A 22,774-nucleotide genomic window follows, 5' to 3' on the forward strand; every position below is an offset into this window, starting at 1 on the left:
TTTAAAATGGTAATTTCTGTCTTCTTACTAAAAATAAAATAACTTTTAAGTTTAGATTGATAGAAGTAACATAATATCACCACAAATATTCTTCAGGGTACATTTCTAGGAACCAACCACACCTCGAGATACAACTCGTATTAGAAGCAAAACATACATTGCCAATTCTAGAATATATCAAACAGTGGATAACCAATGGACACACGAATTAAATTTGGAGGAGCATCTTTAGGTCTAGCATGACCTTATGGTTAGAGCACTTGACTTATAATCTGTAGAGCACAGGTTGGAATCTCTTCCATCGAGCATACTTGTCTTTTTAGCCATGGGGGCATTATAATTGATAATCAATAAATGTTCGTTAGTGAAAGAGTAGCCCAACAATAGATGTTGACAAGTTGCCTTCCATCTAGGCTTTCATTTCAAAATTAGGGACAACTAGTGCAGATAGTCTTTAAGTAAATTTGCACGTAATTCCACAAACAAAATGATCACCCATATTTTTATCCAACTTTTCAGGGATCAGTAACGTGGTACATTTGCTATAAAATGCATTCCAAATAAAATCGCGTAAATTAAAGAAGAACAAACCTGCACGTCAAATGGAGGCATCATTTCTAAAGGACTGTACCTGAGACTCCTCTCACAGATAAATTAATGAAAAATTGTGACATTACTATAGTTCAGGTGTAGTTTGTATCAAATTAAATTATTGTATAATGTGCGTCTCATCTCAAAATTGGTATTGGAAGACTGTAGCATTCTGAAAATTTATTAGCATAGGCATATTTACTTATTTTTTGTTTTTATCTTGCTCTTTCTCAATTCCTTGTATTACTACTAGTCTTTTGAACTTCGCTTTTATAGGATAGGTTTATTTCGTGGACGTCACAATATTATTTTTTAAAAAGTATGATGGATTCACTTTATCGCACATTAACACTCCTACGAAAAGTGGCCTAATAGGCCCCAGAGCAACTTGAAAGGTTATTAATATTGCTCTGGGGCCTATTAGGTCACTTTTCGTAGGAGTGTTAACGTATTTAAAACCACATTAAGTAATATTGAAAGTATGCTTGTATTTTTTTAATTTAGTAATATTTGAAATAAAGTTAACGTATATCTTAATCTAATTTTATTTAAAATATGGATTATTTACTTAGCAGTTCTTTGCATTGGCACACTTAAACAAATTAATATTTGCACTAGTTTGCAACAATTATCCTTCTTTTCCCACTAGTTCTGAAACGTTCCGTTAGGTGTATAACGTTAAGACTAAGTTATCAGTGTTGAATGACGAATCCAAACAAGGGCGAAAGATGTCGCGATATTCTCGGCCGCCAAATTCTTCCTTATTTGTGAGAAATGTTCCAGATGGAGCAAGGTAAATGGATGAGATCAAAATAATGAAAAAGGAAACCATTTAGAGTTTAAACCTTATTTCGTTTTATTTTTAGAGTTATACAGTTTATATCCTAGTGCTACTAATAATAGTAATAGGTATAACCATGTGAAAACTTAAGCCTAAGTGAATTCCAAGTAAAATGCAACAGTATATGTTATATTCATAGGCTGAGGAGCAAGTCCATTTCAGAGATTAATATTTTTTCTTTTCAAACGTATGATTTCCTTAATGACAGTTATTGTTGGATTGATATTACCTGTCATTGTTTCAGTATAACTTCTAACGGTTTACTTTTATTAATATTTTGGCGTTAAATTTTGCTCTAAATTTATTAATTAAATTATGACATTGGCAGGTTAGAAATGCTGCGTTTGTGAATCAGCGTTAGATATGTTTTTCATGCAGTTGTTTTTTATTATGACTATGACCCACAATATGATTAATAGCATGAGCAAATACGTTTATCTGTGATGATGAGAAAACCCACTTGTAGAGGAGCGAACAATGTTTTGGTCTTCTTTGGTCGAAGAAGGTTGAAACATTGTTCGCTCATTTACATAGTGCTTTCTCTACTCATACCAGCTGTTTTTTACATATATAAAATTCGTTTATCACTATTACTGTTCCCCTGCTGTAAATCTACAGGCTTACAATGGTAAAATCAGGGGTTTGTTCCCCTCAGTGGATACAGCAGACAGCCCTGTGTGGTTTTGCTGTAAGAAAACACACACACACACACCCTGATACTGTCAGTATTGCTGATATAGTAATAATTATAGTTTCAGTTTTCTAAAATAATAATGTTTTACTTCTGTCTAATATGGCATAAGAATAACAATCATTGATTTACTAATATCAGTATCTGATTATTTAAGAATACCATGTATTATGGTTTAGATATACTGAAAGTAAGTCATTAAGTATAAGAGCTTTTGTTATCAATTTTAACAGACACAGTTTGTCCTTATTTCAAGTTTGAAATCGTGTAATAATTGTTTGATTTTAATATTTGAAATTGAATTTCTTATTCCTATTTTTATATAGAACTGGCTGATTAGTTAATCCATAAAATTAATTATTTATTTGTACTGATTATGCCAATTAATGTTTCATTAAATAATAGATTAATTGACTTTACAGTGACATTTATTAATGTAGCAAAAATAATCAACTTATTGAATATTTCCACTATTATTTACAGTTATACTAGTGTCACAACACTGAAGTAATAAATTTGTCAAAATTGGTGCTTGAGAATGTTACTGTTTTCTTTTATTTCAGCTATCCAAGTTTCATGTGAGAATTATTGATTAGGAAGTTATACTAATTGTCCAACTCTAATTATTAACAATCTACATAACTAAATTTATTAATTAATTTACCTTTTGCATTAGTTTAATGATTATTTATAATCTACTTTCTAGCATCTGTAGTAAGTTTTAATTCTGTTCCTACTAAAAGTGAAATTTCAATTATTTGGCTGCCAAGTAGGTAATAATGACAAAAAACAACTGAATAAACAAGTAATATTGTACTAAACTTTATATTGAAGTAATAATTATTAGTAAAGATTAAAATGTCATTCAGAAGACTCATTATGGTCTGAATTGATATATTTAGGATATAATGCTCTGATGAATTTCAGCTAATTTATAGATATCGCAGCAAAACTTGTTTAGGCTAGACCTGTGAAACAATAAGCTAGGGTAAAGTTTTATGTTTTTAAATAATCCTCATTTGAAGAATAATTGTTCAACTGTGAAAGTTATTGTGCTCAGTATTGAGTGACTAAATTTTCTTTATGCAGTGACAATTTCCACACCTAATCTGACTTAAATATTCTCAAACTTTATTCAAAGTGTATGGCATTATATTTCATAGGTGTGTGTTTAAACTTATGACATTTATGATACTGAGAAGAAAATCTTGTACAGAAAGAGCTCTACAGTACAACATCAGCTGAAATTTGGTCGTAAACAAAGATTAGAAGTAAATGTTTAGCCTCTTAAGTAATTGTTGAAATTATTTTGGAATCACTGCTGAAATTAACCTAAGTTTAAAGGAAGGGTGGTGAAAACAAAAGTACATTATATTTTTGCAAGGATAGTGATGACAGTAGATGCAGTTGAGATGAACTTTGTGATTTTAATTTTTTTAATATCTTGTAAGCTTTCCTCGTAGTTTTTGAAAATTTTTTGTTTGTTACAAATTTTCTGTGTAGTGTCTATATTTCATTAAATGATTGATTTAAAATTAATTTTAAATGTGCTTATAAATATATAAATTGCAATAGAGAGAATATGTGATTAACAAAAGTCAGTGGAGAACCTTTACCAGCCATCCTTTTTAGACTGTAGACAATGGTTTTTTAAGGTTAGCTACTACTTTAATCAGTTTTAAAGAGAATTGTAAAGAGGAGGGACTAAGCTTCAAAACACAGTAATAACTTGCTAATCATCCACAAAGAAAGTTTTGATATTACAATTTTTCATGGGATGAAGACCATCAAAACTTGAAGATTGGGTATCATTGAATAGAGATTGATCATTTTTTATTTTTCTTTTGCTATGCCCTCTTCTTTTAAAAATACAAAACAAAAGTTTTGTGTTTCAGTGAGTACTGTATCTTATATGGCTGAATAATGTTTGGTGATAAATAAATTGATCATGGTATGTAATTGCTTCAAAAGATAAAAACAAATGTATGAAAACAAAACTGCAAAGATAAATGTGGTAATGGATGTAAAACATGTTAAAATTGGTTTTGCACATAAAATGTAACAATCAATAATAATAAAATTTTTAAATGTAATTTTAAATATATTTTTTATTTATGGATAGTAGTATAAATCATACAAATGTTTCAATAAATTAGTTTGCTGAAATAGCTTTATGTACTGGTTTGAGTGGGATGAGTAAAATTATGAAAGCAACAAGTACTTCTTGTCTTAATGGACAAAGACAAAAAATATTTTTCTTCAACTGCAAATACCGTGTTATTAAAATACTTATGAGTGTTATATTAGAAATGTGTTTATTCTCCATTTTTGTGGATGTAAGTTTATTGTGCTTAATAGCCATAGAGCAAAGAATCTAAAATAATTATAGATTTTAGCATGGTGAAAAACAAATAGAAAAAAAGCTAAAAGATTCAGTAAGCACAAATTTCTATTGAATAGTGTCTAATATATTTGTACAACAGAAATAACTTTAAAAATTTGATTTTTTTCTTTTAGAATAGTTTAGAGTTTTTGTTACTGTTAAGAATGAACATTTTGAAGAATGGCATGGTTATCTAAAGTGATGTCGTTAGTGTATGTGAAGGTCGAAACGATGTTCGCTCCTCTACATAAAAAATTTTCTCAACCGAAACCAGTCGTTTTTACATATACATTAGTGCATGTGTTAAGATCCGTCAATTTTTTTTATTTTTCAGTACAGCTCTCAAATAAATAAATACATATGGTACATGATATAAATACATATGATTAAGATAGGTTAATCAATGTAGTACTAAAGTCAAAATAACTTAAGAATGATATAGAGATAAAAAATGACATTGTGAGGTAATCTATAAACATTTTTATAATCCTTAACTTTGTTCAATTTTTTTGTATTTAAACTCATTAAAGTAAATTGATATCCCACTGCATTTATAAATTCACTATGCTAGAAAACACTTGATTGTATTCCTAAAAATAACCTTTAGATGATATGGTTTATTTCATTTTTGACTTGTAATGTTGTATGAAATTGTGTTAGTTGCATTTTCTGGTAACATAAATGCTCTGATGTGCAAATACGTAAACGAATTACTAAACACTAAAGTAGTGTTATGCTAATTTAAACATTAAGAAGTTTTTGTTTCCTTAGTGTGTACCATTACAACCTCTCTGACTTTGTAAAGGGTGTTGTGTGAGGGTAATATTTTGAATATGCTTAAATTGTAGTCACAATATTGAAAGAGAATATCTTCATTAATGTAATTTGTAGGAAATGTATAAAATTGTTAAGGGCTCATGCAGATTTGATATTTATATTGTAATATAGTCTCAGCAATAGTTTGAAACATCTTGTTAAAAAAAATGACTATATTGTTGCTTTATCATCATTTTAAGAATGTCGCTGTTATCCATTTCTTTTGTCAGAATTAATAACACTTTTGTCAAATAAACATTAAATTTTAAGTTGCATTATTTTCAGAGATTATTACAAATTCAATTTAAGATAATTACATATTTGGAAATTTTTAATTGTATATTAGTTTCAAAGAAACTAAAACTTATAAGCTTGCAATGAATAAAAAATGTAAAATTTTACTGTTGCCACAAACAAAAAAATGTTCATTACACTATGTAACATAAATTTTGTTCCTGGATAGTATGTGTTATTTCTTAATTGCTTATGTTGTAAAAGTGCAGAAAATGGCCATTATTTCCTTCAAACTTTGCTTTTGTGACCTTGATGATGAAATTTATAAATTAACCTATTTTATATGTAAAAACGGACAAACTTGCACATTTTAATTTACATAAGGTCTGAATAAAACAACATGAATCAAGATTTGCATGTATTTACACTAAACTTGTACAAAAATAAACAAAAATATTTAGAAATCAGTAGTTTTTTGAGATGGCTGCTTTCTCTGGCAGAGTGGGTACAGAAAGCTCAAGGCAGTGTGGTACTGGGGCGATGGATGATGGAAAGTGTGGATACATGATAGCGAATGCACTCTTGTCAGCATGACATTTGGATGGGTCCACCATGCAGAAGCAGCAATTGCTTGAGTGTCAGTGGGTTCACGCCAAATTCTTGAAATAGCAAACTTCATGGCTCTCTTTTCCCCTCTGTACCATCCTGCAAAAGAGCAAAATAAAATTATTATCAAGAATAAATTTATTTCATCCACAACTTATGTGTAAGAGGTTCATGCAAAATATTTTGTGATATTTTTTTCATGCTATTAGAAATTTTAAAAAAAGATATACAAATTTTAGACCTTTTAAAATTTAAATAATATATAATCTTACTCTTCTAGCAAGCAAAAATTGTCCATCTTCTGTAGTTTTTCTGCAGTGCTCACAGGTAAAATGAGGGTCATTTTAGGTAAAATCATCCAGATTTTGGAAAATTTTCCAGGTGACCCCCTCAGAATGCCTTGAAAAAATTCATGTGTGCTCATCTACCCATATAATGAAAAATTGCCAAAGCTAATATCTCTAATAGTTTCTGATTTACAGCTCTGTAAAATTTAATTATTATTATTTTTTTATTTTTGGAAAATTCATTTTCAGGCAACTTTGGCTGCTTAAAGCTGGAAGAGTAGTGGTGGTAGAATTAATCTCACAGAAATCAAAAATGGTCTCAAACCAAGTTTATCTCTCTTAGGATTTTCATAGTGAGGCTGTAAAATCACCTGAAAACCCAAAATTGTAAAAAAGCATTGGTTTATTTAATAAGCCATATCTCTAAGACTTAATATGATACAAAGTTGAATTGTGTTTTCAAATTTCCTATAACATATCAGTTGATAAATCAGCAATTGTTGTAATTAAAAGTCTGTTAGATCTCCTGTAAAAAAATGTAGTTGCATGCAACTTTTTATGATTTAGGTAAAAATAGCCCTACTTCAGGCCACAGTTTGACCATGTCACCAATTATTCAGTCTTTTCATATTTTTACCATATATTCTTACATCTCTGAATATGATCTACAAAAAAAATCAGGATGGTGTTCAACCTACTTTTTAAGTTATAATTTTTTAAAGTATCCTCTGATTATATGTTTTTTACTTTAAAAAAATTCAATTCATGTGTGTTACTGTGTGCAAATATATCACTACAATTTCAAAAAATTTATGAATCCCATTGAAATATTCTAATCAGCCTTTACTATATATTCTTACATCTCAAAAAATCAAGGTTGTGAAAAATAATAAATTATCAAATGTTAAGTGTCTCTGGTATGTACCATTGGGCAAAGGACCACATTCAGGGCATCAGTCCTTTCTTGTCAGTCAGGAATCAGTCCTGCAGAATTGTGTAAAGTTTGATCTACTTGAGCACTATGTAAAATGCAAAACTGTGGCAGGTATTAGGTCACATCATAGCTTTATTCTACCAACAAATTGTATATCAGAAGGCTATCAGATGATGATGTGTACACAGTTGTAACTGTTGGTAGTAACAGTGAAAGTGATGCTGCAGCAGCTCAAATAGGGTCTAATGATAGCAATGACAATTATCAGCCAGGGAAATATGTGGCATGCATATACGATCATGAATGGTATGTGGGAAACATAAAAGATAGATCAGATGAATATTCCGATGTGTTGGTGTCATTTATGAAGAAATCAAGAAACGAACTGTTCTCATGGCATGCAAGGTCACGTAAAGATGAAAGCTGGATTCCTTTCCAACACATTCTTTGTCTGATAAGTGCACCTACCGTGCAAGGCAGTAGTGCTCGCAACCATGTTTTAAGTCAAAATGGTCTCAACATAAACTCAAATTTCAGAAATTTATTCAAGCTGTCTGAACACAGCAATGTGTATTTGATGTTGTTAAGGCTAATTTACCACTAAAGCAGTATTTGAAACATTTCATTGTCACGATTATTGCAGTTTGGTGTGACTATAATCTTTCTCAGTTATCTCCTATTGTAGCACTGTGCTTTTTGTCTTATTTACCATTGTATTTATTATATTATGAATTTTAAACTCAGCCATATCTGTATAACTAATGCATACACAATATATTTGCATTGCTGTGTGATCTGACTAGTTGTGTCAATAAACTTGTTCAGAAATGAATTAATTGTTTTTTGTTTCTTACAACTTCATTATTTAACATTGTGAAAGGCTGGTTAGAATATTTCAGTGGGATTCATAAAATTCTGACAGGTATTTTTCAAAATTGTATGGATATATTTGCACACAGTAACACACCTGAACTGAATTTTCCTTTTTTTAATTAAAGGTATAGTCAGAGGATACTTTAAAAAATTATAACTCAAAAAGTAGGTTGAACATCATCCTGATTATTTTTGTAGATCATATTCAGAGATGTAAGAATATATGGTAAAAATCTGAAAAAGCTGAATAACTGATGACATAGTCAAACTGTGGCCTGAAGTAGGGCTATTTTTTGCTAAATTATTACAAGTTGCATGCAACTAAATTTATTTACAGGAGATCTAACAGACTTTTAATTACAACAGTTGCTGATTTATCAACTGATATGTTATAGGAAATTTGAAAATAAAATTCAGCTTTGTATCATATTAAGTCTTAGAGATATGGCTTATTAAATAAACCAATATTTTTTACGATTTTGGGTTTTCAGGTGATTTTACAGCCTCACTATGAAAATCCTAAGAGAGATAAACTTGGTTTGAGACCATTTTCAAATTCTGTGAGTTTAATTTAGTCAGTGTAGCAAATTTCAGCCTTCTACCACCATTACTCTTGCAGCTTTAAGTCAGAAAATGAATTTGCCAAAAAAAAAAAAAAAATATAAATTTTACAGGGCTGTAAATCAGAAACTATTAGAGATATTGATCTAATCTCTGGCAACTTTTCATTATATTGGTAGATGAGCACACATGAATTTTTTCAAGGCATTTTAGGGGGGTCACCTGCAGTCCCTGGATGATTTGACATGGAATGACCCATAAGGTGCCCAGGGTTTGTCTTGATCCCTGATAGGCATGTTGAAATATGCCTTGTAGGCTTCACACATTTTAGAAGATGCACTCACAGAGTACTTTTTCACTCTTGTCTTGATAAATTGGCCACATACATAGCAGAATGCTTCTGGAGAATGTTTGAAGCTCCTTGATGTCACCTGATAAAATCAGATAGGTCTATGTGTTCCCTTAGGCAGCTAGAACTAAACTGAAGTGGTGAGCCCCTGTATATATATTACTATGGAAAGTTCTTGAAAATTCTTGTAAGTTTGAGAAAATTCTCTATCAGCTATTCAGTACTGAATTTTCCTGGAATGTTCAGGAAAATGGGTAAATTTAAAAATTTCATTACCCAGGTCACAAAAGCAAAGTTTGAAGAGAAAAATAGGTCTTTTCCATTTACTTTAGGCATAAGCAATTTGGAAATAACACTTTCTGCCCAGGAACAAGAAAAAGTAAAAATTTTGTTACATAGTGTTATTTATGTTACTTGCAAATGCAATATCATATTTATGTATATTCTGTTAGTGCAAATCAAACAGCTTCTGTTTCCACATAAATTCTACTGCATACATGAGAATATAATTTCATGTTCTCTATTGATAGTAAATTTTTTAGCATCCTGTATCATACTTCAGAAATGTTGGTGACAACAAAGTATATCTAATTTTTAAGATTGCTGTAAAGGTGGGGAGTATATAAATGAAAATACAACAACTTGGTGTTGATATTTCTACAGAATGAGGTTGATACTTGTAGTATTTTACTTTTTATTAAAGTTGTTATTGGTGTTTCATTAGACAGTTAGCTAAGAAGGTAAGTTGGATAACTTTTTTCTAATGATAGAACTAACTTGTATTAAAATGTGTTTTTCCTAAAGCCAGTGTTGTACAGTCAAGTATAAAAAGAAATATTGAATGTACAGCATGTTTGCATCAGCATTGAAACTGATTTCTCTTCAAAGCTTTGCCTTCTAAAATTCATAGATCAGAAGATCTTAGAAGCCTTTTTGGAAAATATGGACCTATTTCGGATGTGTATATCCCATTGGACTACTATACACGAAGACCTCGTGGGTTTGCTTATATTCAATATCCTTTACTCTTATATTTACAGGTGTTGTGGGTATTAATTAGTTTGTATGTGCCTGTACATATAGTGTAGATGTTTATGGTTATTAAATCTTCAAAGGCATTACAAACTATATACCATTGAGAGGAGAGAATTAAATGAAATACTTCATACATATTTATTGAACTTAACTCTGTGTGATAGAACTTTGGCTTTTTTTTCTCTAGGAAAATTGTTTTAATGATTTTCTTTTTGACAAACCATATAAAGAAATCCTGTTATAATAAGAAATGTGTTTAAGAACATTTTAAGAGGAGCCTAAATATAGAATTATAATTGTCTGTTGACTGTCAGAAATATATCATCAAACTTGGCATTTCATCCATCTGGAAATTTAGACTGGGTCTAATCCTTTACACATTAGTGATATTTCTAAAATCATAACAAAGGAATGCATTGTGATACTGCTAGCCATACAAAAGTAATGTAAAATAATTGACAACTTTTGCTCTGTAAACTTCCAAGGAAACAGACATTTTAAGCATTTTGTAGAAAGGGACCAACTGCTGGCCCTTTGAAATGTGATACTTTTATGGTAATAATAAAACTTATCTAAAAGCTAAAGAATAGAGAAAGCTGCAATGTTTATTATTTTCCCCACACTCTGAATGGTTTTTGGTTATCTTTAAATGCATGGACCTACATTAGAATATTTGAGTAGGCTTATGACAAGTTGAGCAGTTAGTCCTGATTAGCATTGTTAAGTAATTAGTTCATGTGGAATAGTCAGGCATTAGGAAAATGCAGCTTGCGCCGTGATCACAGAAGGTGCCTTATAACACAGAAGACCTGTGATAGAGTTAGTATTGTTTACTTGAAACATTGATAATTTAACAAAGTAACAGTTTCTTAATAAATCTGTTTTATTATTTTGGTATAGATCTAACTTCCAAGTTTGCAAGCTTGTCAAGTTACTAATATGAAATGCAAGTTAAACAAGACAAACAAGTTTAACTTCTGGGAGAGAATTCAAGTCCTTCCAATAAAACAGGGCTGTATAATACAAGCAAGTACAGAAAGCAAGCAGTGTTGTTGTTTCAAGGTTGGTTCCTGAGCCAAGTTTCAAGTGCTCAAGCAAGTGTTCGAGTGTTGCGTACAGGCACCTAGTCAAGTTGAAAGGTAGAGTGTTATGTGTGACAGGTTACAGCTGCTATCACAAATCTGGAAAAAATAACCATTTCACCATAATTTTAATGCTGAACAGACACATTTAGATTGAATTAAATTTTATTAAATACTTTTGTAATATTAGAAATCTACACGAGTAATTGATCTTCACAGATGTTCCCAATTTTAAGTCATTGAATAACAAAGAGTCCATAGTATGCTCATTTCACATGTTCAACACACTGCCAAAATCGACTTTAAAGAGAAAAATAGAGAAAAACTGCCAAATATTGTTGTGCCTACCCTGTTGTTTTAACCAGCGTTTTTTGCAATAATGCGTTACTGAAAACAATATAATTTTTCATTCAATTCAGCCATCATGATAAAAGTGTGATAATAGGAACTAAACCTGTGGGACATCATTTCTGTGTTTTCTTTCTCTCATTAGGTTCTTAGGGGTAAGTAGATTTGAGTAGAGGAGAAAAAATTTTTATTGAAAAAAATTTCTGTAATTTTCAAAACAAACTATATATATATATATATTGAAGTTTGAACTTCAAATTCCTAGTTTTATATATTTTGCATAATAGAAATGTTGCCCAAACTGCTCATACAACAGTGCAGAATTTGAGCCAGGCGCAAATTTTGCTTCAGAATCGTCAGACTATTTATATACTTTCATATACATTATTATTCTATATTGAAGCCTTTATAGTTAACAGTACAAGTGTTTAACTAATTCTTAGAACAGTATTACATTGTTTACAAGCATTACTATTTTAAGAATTAGTTAAACACTTACTGCATATTAGAAAGTTGTATAGAATGTCAAGTAAACTGTTGGATATGAGGCTTAATATAGGTTTCTTATAAAATCTGTTACATAACAATGCTCAGATGTTTACATTATCTGCTAGTTCCAGCATTATGAGCTATAGATTATGAATTCAATTTACACTAAATCTTTTTAAGAAAATGTAATGAGTTGAAAGTAAATGTTAATTTAAAAGTAATGAACAGTAAAAGAGGTAATATTATCCTTTCACCATCAAATGTAATTTTGCATTATGTCTGTGCAATTTATTTTACCTACAAGTTGCAGAAATAATTTATAAGAAACGATTTTTTTGAATGGTTTATGTGATTTAGCATTCAAGCAGTCACATAATTATTCTGCCAATGAGCTTGACTACCCAGAAGAAAATGGCACAAATCAGTCTTCTTGTGTGAAACATTTTAATTAGGTTAATAGAAAACCTTGATTATTTCAGTGATAACAAGTATGGTCAAGTAAGCAAGCCAAGCAAAGTGATTCAAGAACAGTGCAAACAAACTTGTGTTATGCTAAATAAAGTCCAGAAAATTACTGCAGTCAAGTACAACTGGAATGGTTTTTTCATATAACAAGGCTTTTTAGCACCACACCACCACCACTAGTGTGATTGGTGGAAAGCAAGGCTTCAAGCAACTATGAAGGCACTGAAATAAAGAACAAGCTCAAGCTGTATCCAGGTATTGTGGCATTTCTGTCACTTGCTTGTTTGTTCACAGGTTTAGGGTAGTGACATCTCATATTTTCATTTATAAAAGGCACAGACATGAAGTTAACTGGTAACCATGTATGCTTGTAAGTAATGAGATATCTGATTCTTGTGCAAAGCAATACAACATAAGTTTGATAACTTTGTTTTTATTTATTCATCACTTACAGATTAATTTAGAGGCTGGTTTCAAGAAAATATTGAATATTAGTCCTACAAATATATAAGAATGCAGCTGTTTAGTAAATTAACTGCTTAAATACAGCTTAATGTATGAAAAAGTAATTCAACCTCAAATGTTTTTTGGTAAAAAAATTCTAAGCATGTTTTGAAAAATTATTTTCCCTATCATAACCTACAAAAGTCATTATAGGTGGGTTGGGTTCATAATATGATTTTAAAGAGTTAGAAATAAAACATAAAGAACACCAATAATGAATAAAAGCATTACAGTAACAATGCTAAATTTTATTTAGCCAGGTACAATTTCATGTTTTTATTAGAGTAAAATGGAGTGAGTAAAAGTATCCTTTAAAAAGTTCTTGGAAAAAGTAACTTTCATTACATGAATTAGTGTGGGTTGATCATTCAAAATATAATTTTCAATGTTTTAAAACCATATATCAGTTTTTTTTGCTCACTAAAAATGTATTTGAAGTGATGTAGTCGTCTAGCATATTTAAAAATATTGTACACTTAAAGAAAATGATAACTACTGACAAAAGCAGTTTTATTGCATATCATAAGTAGTTTATTGTTGCTAAATAAAGTTTCTACAATTCCTCTGGCTATTTCTCTTTTATCAACAAGTAGGCCCAGTTAAAATTAGCCATTTAGTAAACTTTAAGATGTGGAATTCTGTTGTCAGTTATTTTAAAAATAAGTTTGAAAGGGTTCACTAAATTTGAAATTCTTGGTGAAGCACATGAATAGCAAGAGTGCTAACAGCCAAAAGACTCCTCCAGATGAAACAAAAATAGTTGTGTTCTGTACCTGGAGGAAACCTTCAGTCAGTTGCATATTAAAAAAATGTTATATTTGTTTTAGAAATGCTTATTGTAGTAATTAATTGAAGAAGTAAAGTTTCATAGTTTTCTCTTACTTTAAAGGCATAAGAACTTAAACACCTATTCAGAATTATCAAAGTTTGAATGTTATTAACATTAGGTTATATACAAAGCTAGGAAATGCATTAGTGAGGTAATTAAACTGAGGTATGTACATTTTACTATGAGGATCTATAAGCTATTTATAACAATTTAAAAACTGTCACTACTGTTTTTTAGTGTTGGATCTTTTCATTAAAAATTATAAGTCAACCTAATGTGATTAAGTGAGAAATCCACTAATATTATGAAGGGTTGAAAAAACTAAAAGTAATTGTATGTTTAGTATGAGTGGTAACAAAGTATTCTCTTAAAACAGACACCTCTGAAATATGAGAAGCTCTTCCTTGTTTTGTTTGTTTCACACTGTCAGCAAACATGTAACTGGAGTTCTGATTGTCTTTGAAGCAGTGCAGATGGTACATCAGTTTACCAATAGTTCCCCAACTTTATGTGGCTTATTGATCTTGCTTTCCAGTCATAATCAAGATTTTCATTTTGATGTCTGTGCTGTTAATTCAAATATAAATACTTCCAATGATATTGGAACTTGTACAGCTTCTTTGGTACTTTTTGTTCTCTGTCTGTGGTGTGTAGGGTGATACTGTACCTGCATTGTCAACACTTGTTATGAACTTATTTGAGCCACTATTATCAAATTGTGTGCTGCTGTCTTTCATAAATTTCATGATTGTTTGGGTGCTTACATCATGGAATTTGTATTTTTTCATGATTTTGAACAAATGGTTCAGTATGCCTGTCTTGAGTGTCTGTGTCTGTCCCTATTTCACCAACCTCTGTTGGTTTACATAGACTATTGAGGTATCTTCCATCAACAATCAGGAAGGTATTGGTTCTTGTAACCTTTGTTTTTGCTAAAGCTTTTCTATTCCCTTTGCTTCATTCTTACCATGTGCACATTCAAACCTGTTGTTTCCATAATGATAAACATTTTTGCTGACTCCTTTTCAAAGTCATTACTTTCTTCCCAGAGAAAACCCTTCATCTTTTGGTTTTGTTACTGTCTGTGTCATTTGTTTGATGCTTTCCTATCTCTTTTCACACTGCTGATTTACAGATCTGAATTCTTTGGTAGTAGATACTCTGTGTCAGTTTTGGGAGAAACTCTGTGCTTACATTTCACTTTGCCTTTTTTCTCAGGCACCAGGCAAAATCTGTTAATGAAAGCAAGTTTATGTAATTGTTTCATTTTGATGTGCTCAACCTAGGGTTCTTCAGATTGTCACCTTTTTGACATGGAACCAGTTTCATTACCATCATGGAATCGTTTACACAACCTTGAACATTCATTTTTCATAATCTTCATGTCTGACAGTTTTTTAGTCCTTTATGTGAGAAACCAGTCTTTTCATGGATGATTTGATTATTAGCCCATTCCTCTCTGTCTGTTTGTCAGTTCTTTGGCTGTCCTTTGGATTAAGTGTATTAGACAAGATATATGTTGTATTTCTCCAGTTTCTCAACAGGTTTTTTTTTTATGAATTTGGTTTGTAACTGGCTTAATAGTGTTTTTTAGGTGGTTACATAGCTGAGTTGTCTGTCAAAAAAGCCAATAATTCTTTTTGTACCTATTATTCAAAGTTCTCTTCTGGACATTTTGTGTTACAACAAACAAAGTTCCTAGGCATTGTCCTTCTATATGGAACTTTGGTATTAATGTTTTTGGCTTCAATCTCTTTTGATACATTAATCTTGTCTGTTTTATTTTTTTACCCTCCAGTTTAATTCCAGGAGCACAACCAATGATCAACTGGTCTATTCCTCTTCCACAAAAGATACAGGACAGTGCATTACAGTATGAAAGTGGATGCTTGTGATCATAATGGACTCCCAGTGTGTGTGTGTGTGTGTGTGTGTGTGTATTGATTAAAAGGTGATTGTGGTGAGAAGGTAACCTGCTGAGAAAAAATTCTTTTCTGAGTGTCCTGTTTTGGTCTATCTCCATATTTTCTCATTGGTTAAGTCTGGTTCTGGATTCTTTTCAGCTATGCTTGATCACATTTTTGTGGCCTAGGTTGTCACCATTCTGTTAAAAAACACATCTTTTGATTACCCACTGGTTTACACGAGTCTGTTTCTAGTTCCAGTTTTCCATCCCAGTGTGGTTTTTCTTGCTTGTTGTATTTCAGAGGCGAGTCTGCCTGTCTTGAATTTTACATTTTTAGAGTTTTAATGAATTTCAAACAGGTACTTACTCTGAAAAACATTTCCATCAAACTCCTCAAAACCATGTGGTATCGATCACAATGCCTCTGTGAATTCCAAATTATGGTGAAAAGGCAGTTTATGAACACTGTCATGATGTGATGAACTAGTAACATCCATGTGGAAATTGGAAGAGTGAAGAAACATGTGAAAGTTCATGCATATGCAGTTTTATGACACTGAAAACTAACCACATGCTTGTTGATAGTATGAGAGCAACTAAACAAGAAAATACCTTTTGATTTCTGTTTCCAGTGCCTGTTGGAAATTCATTTTAATTCTAAAAATGTAAAATTTGCATACAAACCTTGCATGCCAAGGTCTTTTTCATTTCATTGGAATATAGTGGGTCAACTGCAGACTTGATGACATGAAGTGGTTAATATTTTTATTTAAAGAAGTTTTTATTACCAATAAAATGTAAAGGTTTATGAAAATAAATTTATAAAGAATGTTGACAAACTTCGTATGTGGGCTGTGGGAAATGGTTAAACACAATTTAAACAGTTCTAGTTAAACATAATTTAAACAGTTCTAGTTAAACATAATTTAAAAGCAAAAGCAAGTGTGAAGATATTAAACTGTACCTCTCGAGACCTTAACTCAAGCGAAAGTTTGAAGACGTGAGGGATGCTGAAGATGCCATGTATGCACTGGATAGAACAAGGTTTTTTGGAAGAGAACTGGAAATAGAGTTTGCTCAAGGTGATCGAAAGAGTAAGTGATAAACTTTTTTTATTTTTCAAACGTTCTTTTTACTTTTGATAATGAATTTGTTGTGTTTAATTCAGACATTGCTGTAGCTCCTATGAGTTATACAAGTAATGCACATTTTTAGTATTATGCATGAAGAACTAATTGCAGCTCCTTATGTATTTGTTTCATTTCAACTGTCATAAAAGTATGATTAAAATTTTAATATATGTAAACTCAGAATAGATTTAAAATTGAGGTTTAATAGTCAATCACATTGCTAAAATATAAGAAGGTTCAGTAAAGACACTAATTCATAAATTTGATTTTGAACAGTTAGTTCATCAAATTAACCACTGGAACCATTCTTTCAAATGAAACCATCTAATAGTTTTGTACTAATCTAAACAGTATGAATTTCAAAATTAAGGATCTTGAAAGTGATTCTATAACCCTTGTTTTCAAAGTTTACTGGATAGCTTATCAAGATATAGTCTGTAAATAAGTGATATTTGAAGGAATAGTGTATATATGTAAATATAGTGTAATTAAGGTGTAATGAAACCTGAGGAAAGCATACATTTCAGACTTTTCAGTTATTTTGTTTTGGACCCACAGAGATGATAATATGGTTCAAATTTTTTCTTCAGTATTCCTTTGAGTCTGAACTCTTCATTTATTTATGGTTATTTGACTTAAAAGAGATTTGTCTCTAAGTAAAATAACTATGCTTCTTACTGTGAAGAATGCATATTTGTAAATAACTTTTACATGTAGTACAGTCTATAATAAATAACCATTTATTTTGAACCACTAGCTCCAAATGAAATGAGGTCAAAAGAACGATCTCGTCGACCACGCTCTCCTTATTACAGCAGTAGGTATGATGATTACAGAGGTAGTCGTCGACGTTCTCGTAGTCGTTCACCACGTTACAGAGAATCGTAAGTGGTAACAGTGACCACCCAATTATAAAATTTCAGCTAGTGTAAAATAAAACAAATATTTTTACAATTTATTTGAAAATGGCAACATGTTTATAAGATTGTAATTATTAACCATTTAAGTTGGTAGAACTTAAAGATAAAACTTGTTACTTTCAGAGGAATTTCTTGCCTTACAATTATCATTACATAAGAGGTTTAATTTTTCATTTATACTTTTGTCATAGTAAATGTTTCACAGGTGGCAGAATACAGTACAGTTGATGAATACTGTAGTATTTGTAGAAAAGTTTTTTCCTTCAGTGGCTATCTTTTGTAAAACTTTTGCATATAATCTATTTTCTATGCCTTATGTCTTTTAATGTAGGGTTTATTTTGATAAAACTTTCACATATAATCTATGCCTTATGTCTTTTAATATAGGGTTTATTTTGATAAAACTTTTTTGCAGAAGACACAGCCGTCATTCTTACAGCCATTCTAGGTCTCGTTCAAGATCAAGAGACCGCCGAAGAAAAAGCTCGTCTCCTAGGAGGTAGGTTTAAGAATAACGAGCAGAACAATTACTTAGGAACAGTATTTGACTTGCAACTTATTATTTTTGTAATAATGTGTTATAAACAATTTATGTAAATAGGTCCTCCTTCTGAGTGTAAAGTACTTCATTTTGTAGAATTGAGAAGTCATATCTATAGTGATAGTTAACTTAATCTGTATCACTGTGCTTAATTTAACTTTTGTAGAAAAAAGTTTTATGTACTCATTATTTTGAGTAAATATTTGTTTTTAATTTAAAGAAAAATTCACTTAGATGTAAACTATACTTTATGCTATCCAGCACAAACTTTAAGCAATTTTGTCTTTAATTGTTTATCAGATCTCGGTCTTACTCAAGGTCCCCATCACACTCACCAAAACATCATAGAGACAATGAACATGTTGACCTGGAAGTTCAAGAAAATGAAAATGAAGAGCATGTGAAATAACAAGTGTCAGGGTTTGAATGTCTTGTGAATGTATGTATCACAGCTCTTTATAGAGTGCATTAGCTATGTTTACACTGCTTAATGTTGGGATCTATCATTTTTCAACATATTAAAACCCATATGTACTTTGTCTTTTTTTGTGGTGTTTTGTTTGACATTTAATTTTGACAATCTCTTAACATTAAATTCTGAGATGATGCGAGATTTTTTGTCACCCTGATTGTTCACAAGATTCCTGATAATGAAAGTTGAGGGAAATTTCAGTGTTCAAGTTATTTGAAATAGACCAGTAATAGTCACTGGGATTAACACTTACAGGTGTGTATTCATAGATCTAGCTTTTCTGATCCAAATTGTCAAGTTACTTCAAAATCCAATTAAAAACCTATTTTTTTCATGAAAACTACATATCCACATTAATGCTTCCATTCCTGAATTATAATAATGTGTAATTTACTTTGTGGTAGAAAGGGTAGTGCATCATGTGCTATTATTAGGCATCATATTGAATAAGAAAGAAATGTGTAAACAAGCATACCTGTTTTAATTTTTTGAATTTCTGAAAATTGTTTATTTAACACATCCACCAGCAATATTGGTAAATGTCATCTTTCAAAATATTATAATTACTATTATTTGTCCACGCATTTTAATCTTTTAAATTTATTATCCTTTTTGCACAAGTTTTAATGTGTTTTATTCAGTAAAAAAGAAAATGTTTTGCATGACAACAAAATTATTGTGGATACTTTTAACCTTTAGGCTGGCAATATTTTTCTATATAAATAAGCATAAGACAAAAGTGTGTCAAAATGTGAATTTTCAAAAGCTGATAAACTTTAAAATTTTGCTCTGAATGATTACAATAAAGAATGTTTGTAGTTTTTAGTTGACAAACTTTTACGTTGATTAAACTACATCATAATTACGCTTTTGAAATTTAAAGTAATTAAAATTCCTAAATTATATGGCCAATTGGAAAGGATTTGGTTAACAGTTTTCACCATTAAATAAAAAGTGGTGTATAAGTTAGATAATTTACTGCACCAGTAACATTCTTAAACAAGTAGTGCTATTTCAGCTCTTAACAACCAGGATGTTTTATGTGGCATAAAAGTCCACAATTTTCAAACAGTTGGAACCTAGTTAAAACATTCCCTCCAATCTTGTAAAATGAAATATTTGAATGTTTTGTTTAGATGCATATTCATAAAAAACAGTTTATATTGTCATGATGGAAACTACTGGGAGAATTCAATTAAAAGGTTGTTTTATCAACAAACTGTAAGGGAGTTACTCTATAATTTTGAATAATTCACTGTGCAATATATGATAAGAAATATGACCATACTCTCATTCATCTGCAAAACAAGGACCTATACATAATGAATGTAAGACTTATTTATTTAGAATCTTGACATGTAAAAAAAAATTATACAGATCAGATTGCCAAACATTAAATCTTAAGTTCTACAGTGTCCTACTTGAAATAAAAGGCATTCACGCTTTTTGAAAGCCAATAAATAATAAATATATGTAGTATTATACACCTCTTTTTATTAAACAGCCCAATGGTAGTGCATAAAAGCTTAACTTTACATATGGTAACCTCTTCTATAAGGTTATCTTAAAACTAGTTATTTAATTCGAAAAAACTTCCTTTTGCTAACCCACACTAATAAATGAAGTTAGAACCAACCTGTGGTAAAGCAAGATGTTTGACAGGCTAATCTCTTTATCAGTTAAAACGATTTTTTTTTGGAAGAAATAAATCTTTATATTACTATTTTTCCCCCTTCTATTATGTGTGTGTGTGTATATATATATATAAAATCTATGAACTATACAAAAACAGCAGAAAATAAGATTGGAATATAGGTAATAAAACCAGTTTTCTTTACAACTTACTTAAATAGTTGTATTCAACATGAAATTAATCTACCTTTCTCAGTGTGGACAAGTGCATACAATCTGATAAAGATATAAATTAGTAAGCTAAACATTTATAGTGATAGTGAAGGTATCTGCAGTATGTTAGTAGCACATAAACAAAGATGGTTACATTTAAGTTAAATATTTCAAAGGAATTTGAAAATACAAGTATGGGGTAGGTCATAAGCAGAAATAATTTAAAAATGGTTCTTATAAAATCTTAACTTTCTATTTTAAGCATTCACTTCATAACTATGAAGTTTCTCAATTCACCATAACTTTTTCTTGCATATAAAAAACATAACCATGCTATTTTATATATGATAAGGCTAAGAATAATTTTCCTATACTTGTAAGTTTGATATATTATGATCTACTCAAAAACAGTTTACTATTCATTTTAGGTTTAACAATATACTTTAATTTTCTCCATGCAATATGTAAAGTTTGTTATCTACAGTAATTATATATTATGCTTGTTCTTTATAAACATAATTGGGATGATAGTAAAATAACTAAAATGTAGGGAACATTCACTAACTTAAACTTTACTTTCCAATATACACCCAATGAGCCAAAGTGGGTAAAAAAAAAATCTTACAGTTGGTCTGTTGGTTGATTGATAACATTACTAACACAAACTTAATATCCTAATTTTGTGCAATAGTTATTTTATATAAACAGATTTACCAGAGAATAACGTTTTGTGTATGGGAAAGATATAACTAAAATTCCAGTTGAGAAGATTAACTTGACTTGTATTTTGTAAAAGTAAGGTATATGTTATTTATTTCTTGATCCGTAAAATCCAAATTTGACTCTCGTACTGTTATGTTACACATTTATGCTCTTTGTGTGATTTACATTATAAATTACCATAAACTTACCTATACATGCTGGTATGTTATTATTTTTAATTTTGTTTAATGCAAACTGGAGTTTATTAAGACATTTCTATAAACAACTAAAATTACGATCAAAATTGACAATGAATTTACATTTTATAATTTCAAATCGCTGCGATAGTTAAGTTCAAATTATATTTACATCACACAAGCATGGTTATAAATGATTACATGCAACTCAGTTTTTCTTTATCATTGTTACAGCTAATATGATCAAATGCAAATCTTACATGATTGGCTAAAGATTTGGTGGGAAAATGTGAAAAGAAAGCATCAAACAAAAATACTTTTCAGTGTATGGTTTTAAGGCAAAATGTTCACATGACTTAGTATTAAACTATAAGCACATTTTATTTTGACCTAAGTGATGTGTTCTTAAACTAAATCTGCATTAAGAGAGAAATTTATGTCCTGATAGTGAGAAGAATTTTAACCATATGGATGTTTTCATATTCTGACTAAAGCATATAGAAAAATAAAATCTAGAAGCAATGAACTAGAGGAAGTTATCTTCCTCCTAGATACTGACTGTTATTGTGTATGCATCAAAAATATTGATGAGAAGTCAGTGTTATTGTAAACCAAGAAGTATGCTTCTTAACCATTCAATTGTAAAAAGTCTGCATGAAGGAGGCACCTGTAAGGGATGGTTGTTGAACTCTAAGATCTTTCGCATCAGATGCATGTTGTGTGGTCTGGATCTACTTTCCACAAATCAACTTTCTTTGTGTCTTTAATTACACGTGTAGTTGTATTAGAGGAGGTGTTTAGCTGTCCAAGTGATACCAAAGCACTGGCAATAGCTAACCCAGCTTGTCCTTCTGGAGTGAATTCTTGATCACCAGTTGGAGTCTTGACAAGAAGTGTCAAAATTGCTGCTTTTCCATCTATACATGGTTCAAGAGCAATTGGGGCAGGTGGAACCTCCAAACAAAAGAAAAAATCATACATGTGCTTTCAGTTTATTATTTAATAAGAAAAAATGTATAACAATGAATACCTTGACAATGTATTAAATATCATACAAAGCTACACAAGGGCTATCTGCATTAGTAGTGTAAGACTAGAGAAAAGGAAGATGTACATCACAACCCACCACTAACTCTTGGACTA

At 30.5% G+C, this 22,774-nt stretch overlaps 2 protein-coding genes across 6 annotated transcripts in view; one reads left to right on the forward strand and one right to left on the reverse strand.

Annotated features, from left to right (window-relative positions):
- Positions 1-1,244: 1,244 nt before the first annotated feature.
- On the forward strand, positions 1,245-18,956 carry LOC143253914 (serine/arginine-rich splicing factor 10-like). 2 transcript variants are annotated; one of them, XM_076508494.1, is made up of 6 exons: positions 1,245-1,384; positions 10,077-10,180; positions 16,814-16,918; positions 17,712-17,838; positions 18,290-18,373; positions 18,716-18,956. In XM_076508494.1, exons 1-6 carry the CDS (start codon positions 1,320-1,322, stop codon positions 18,822-18,824), a joined length of 594 nt encoding a protein of 197 aa, XP_076364609.1. In that variant the 5' UTR covers positions 1,245-1,319; the 3' UTR covers positions 18,825-18,956. The 2 variants fall into 2 exon arrangements, with proteins under 2 accessions (XP_076364609.1, XP_076364619.1); XM_076508504.1 differs by having other exon boundaries at positions 1,360-1,384; positions 10,055-10,180.
- Positions 18,957-20,210: 1,254 nt separating this feature from the next.
- LOC143253897 (attractin-like protein 1) overlaps positions 20,211-22,774 on the reverse strand; it is a 63,232-nt gene continuing 60,668 nt past the window's right edge. For all 4 annotated transcript variants that reach the window (XM_076508470.1, XM_076508455.1, XM_076508462.1 and 1 more), the window contains one exon: positions 20,211-22,585. In XM_076508470.1, coding sequence (XP_076364585.1) covers positions 22,337-22,585 — 249 coding nt within the window. In that variant the 3' untranslated portion in view covers positions 20,211-22,336. The remainder of the gene's footprint in view (positions 22,586-22,774) is intronic.

This window comes from Tachypleus tridentatus, chromosome 1 (assembly GCF_004210375.1).
Source record: "Tachypleus tridentatus isolate NWPU-2018 chromosome 1, ASM421037v1, whole genome shotgun sequence".
In the NCBI taxonomy this organism is placed as follows: domain Eukaryota; kingdom Metazoa; phylum Arthropoda; class Merostomata; order Xiphosura; family Limulidae; genus Tachypleus; species Tachypleus tridentatus.